Here is a 3459-nt window from a genome sequence, read left to right on the forward strand (position 1 = left end):
AAAAAACAGCCGGAGCCTAACCTCTGCTTGGATGAGTATTATGTCTATGTGCTATCGGGGGCAAGTGGACACTTTTTGGCCGGCTACACTCCTTGGCCAGCTTTGATATTATCAAGGACGTTATATAGAGTACCACCGTAGGATCTGCTTTGCTTGGAGGTTAACTTTTTCTGCAATTACTTGCATAGGCTCTGTGATGTTGCAAGGAGAGTACAGTTTTTGTCTTGTTTAAAAACATGCAGATATTAGGATGCAGTTTTGATGACATCAGACGGAATCAACGGTTATACAATATAGAATACAACAAGGTGTATTCCGTATCACCCGAGCACCCGAAGGCCGGAGGGTGATCCGACCCGCGGGAGGGCTGGGACCGAGGGTGATGCGGAATACACCGTGTTGTATTTCATTTATGTCATACCCACCTGAGAAAACACGTGTTTCGATGCAAAATGCGTCAGAAGTTGAGAAAATTCGGTACCCTCGAACAAACATTGTTACAACAGCAATGTAACGTTACCAATGTTCGAATCAGGTATTCGAGTTTTCGACTGCGCCACACTGGAGTGCACAAAGTATGTTCGAAATATTCGATGGAAGCCTGTGTGATACAACTTCGAAGTCTGTGTGGTACGGCTTTTTATCACACGGTCCGGAACGCCTGTATCGAACGTTATCGCGGCCCAGGTATGACATAATAGGTCATATACCCCAATCTCCCCTCTGGTAATGTATGTAGAAGCATGACTCATTCTTCAGAAGTGGTTTGGTAACAGTTGCATATTTCTCACATAACAGCAAAGAGTGGGCGGATATCAAAATGTGTGGTATTTGAAACAAACATAGGGGTGGGTGTGAATTGTATGCTGTGCCCATCCCATTCCTACAATATGATATTGAACACGATATACACACTAGGTCAACAAAACTCACCTAATACGAGCGTATATGGTACATTTGTGTTAGTATGCAATCCTTTTGTGGTTAACATCCTTTATATACATAGGAATCCTATAGCAAACTGTAAAAGGGTGAGTACTAGTAAGTTTTGCCGGCTCAGGAGGTTAAATTTATACCATACATCAGTTTTCTGAGAGTTGAGCGATGTAAAAAACAGGATGATTCAGTCTTGCATGATGTAGGTGCAGAACTGAAATGAAACGCAAGGTGTCGCTAGTGCAGATAAGGCTGAAAAGGGTAACACTTTCGCAGCCTCGCTCTCGTGGTAGTTCCTATGCTCTCTTCCTCACTAGCAGGACAACTATGAAGCTCTGGAGTTTGGGGCAACAGTAGACACCCATGTCTCTATGGAGCCTAGAAACACATAGAAGTAGCTAGCTTCGATTTAATTCCTTGGGATGGGACTTAAGTTAAAATGGCACTCTTTGGTGTTTGAGGATAGCCAAGCCTTGACTTGAGCACGTAAAAGAACCCACCACACTCATGAAAAAGAGAGGGATCGTTCCCGTTGTGAGTGGATAAATCAAATCTGTCCTGATAAACAGCTTGTACTATTAACCTGCTGTGTTACGCCATGAGGAGGTTTGCAGGGGAATGGAGTTTGCTGTGTGAAAGGGAGTTTGCCGTCTTTGCCCAGTCCGAACTACCACGGCAAACTCCATTCCACAGCAAACTCCCTTCCTCGGCAAACTCCCTTTCCAGAGAACATAGCCAACGTTGATAATCGCGGACCAACCCCCCCCCCCCCCCCCAAAAAAAAACAGCACAGTTCCGAACACTGCAAGGGAGTCTACCACAGACTACAGACCGTGGGCGCGGCACGCGTTTTGTGTCCTCTTCCCAGGGTCGTGTGGCACACTGCCCTCTACACAGGCCCCGCGCCCTGAACACACGCACTAGCCAATCACAACACTCAAAGCCGAAAAGTGCAGTGATGCACCAACCAATAGGCAACCTTTCTCAGCATCTCAACATAACGTGATTGGTTTAGAGTGTAAGAATGTTTCAGACCTGACGACAGCACACTCAGGTAAAGATTTGGCACCCGCGCCTCTTTCCTACACTCGCTCGCAGACGTCAAGACGACAAACAACACTTGCTTCTTGAAAGGACAGCGCCAAACCCGACGCGCTCGCACAACCGCGTTCAGTATGCCGAAGGAAAAAGATACCACCATGTCTTGTGAGAGACGCAAGGTAGCTTGAAGCCTTATAAACTTTTTTTATAAGCGTTGAGACATTTACTGTATATTTTGGGTTCAATTTTCACAGCATAGATTTACACGTACCCGCCACAAGTCCGTCGCGTGCCGACATGGCGTGAGCACTCTCTAGAGTTTTGATCCGACGACAGTCGTGCGTATGCTGATTGTGTTCTTTGTTTTGTTGTTTTTCTTATTGACAGTCCTCCAAGCCAATCATGGAGAAAAGACGCCGGGCTAGGATCAACGAAAGTCTGAACCAACTGAAGACTTTAATTCTGGACGCCCTTAAGAAAGACGTAAGTACATGTGTATATACATATATAATGTCTTCTACCTTTGAGGATTTTGTGAGGATGATTTGCTGCAACGTTTATGAGGCGGTATGTTCAAGGCATCATGTGCTTACGGTCTTTTTTTACTTTACAGAGTTCCCGCCAAAACAAGCTGGAGAAGGCCGACATCCTAGAGATGGCTGTGAGGTATCTCCGCGACATACAAAGACACCAGCTGACCGTCAGCGCCAGTACAGACCCAGGTACTCACGCCAGGTACCGGGCAGGGTTTAACCACTGTACGGCCGAGGTCTCCCGCTTCACCGAAGGCATGGACCCTCCAGTCCGACAGAGGTTACTCAGCCACTTGGCCGGACTGTGTCAGACCGTGGAGGATGTCGAGGGGGACCCCGGTCCGTCCACGCCGACTCCCGCCGCGCCGGTCCAGCCCACCGCGGCGCCCACCATGTCTGTAGCCGGGGCCATCCCCGTAGTCAGCCCGAAGGTCCAGCTGACTCCGTGCCCGGGAGCGGGTCTCCAGTCCACGATGTACGGGGGGATCCCCGTGGTACCGGGGCCGGTGTCGGGCGGGGAGCCGGTGGTGGTACTGCTGCCTAGCCAGGCCTTCCCGGGAGGACAGGTCCCCAGTCATGTCATTCCCGTGTACGCGAACGCCACGCTCTTAACCCAGCCTGCCACACAACTGTACAGACACGGGTCTACCGTAGCGCCACAGTCTCCTGCACCGCAGAACAGAGGCGTCGAAACTGGCAACGTGTCCTCGGGAGAAAAGCTCGTCACCCCCGCCCAGAACACCGCACACTGTCCGGGACATGTCATCGTCGAGTCCGAGAAAATGTGGAGACCCTGGTAGTAGTACAAATCCCTACAAACTTAAGTCGAGTGATATTTCCAATGTAAGAAAAAAACAACGTTTGCTCGGCTTACATACGTTTATGTTGTTGTAAATGTAAGAATGATACTGAAATTGATGCCACACGTTCCGTGGGCTCGCCAAGTTTG

The 3459-nt window shown here is 49.0% G+C and overlaps 2 protein-coding genes across 2 annotated transcripts in view; one reads left to right on the plus strand and one right to left on the minus strand.

Annotated features, from left to right (window-relative positions):
• Positions 1-3459, minus strand: part of LOC118431118 (transcription factor HES-1-B-like) — a 47484-nt gene that overhangs the window by 11674 nt on the left and 32351 nt on the right. The window lies entirely within an intron of this gene.
• Positions 1982-3332, plus strand: LOC118431117 (transcription factor HES-4-like). Its single transcript, XM_035842232.1, has 3 exons — positions 1982-2156; positions 2365-2460; positions 2591-3332. Exons 1-3 carry the CDS (start codon positions 2112-2114, stop codon positions 3308-3310), a joined length of 861 nt encoding a protein of 286 aa, XP_035698125.1. The 5' UTR covers positions 1982-2111; the 3' UTR covers positions 3311-3332.

Source organism: Branchiostoma floridae, chromosome 14, assembly GCF_000003815.2.
Source record: "Branchiostoma floridae strain S238N-H82 chromosome 14, Bfl_VNyyK, whole genome shotgun sequence".
NCBI lineage: Eukaryota > Metazoa > Chordata > Leptocardii > Amphioxiformes > Branchiostomatidae > Branchiostoma > Branchiostoma floridae.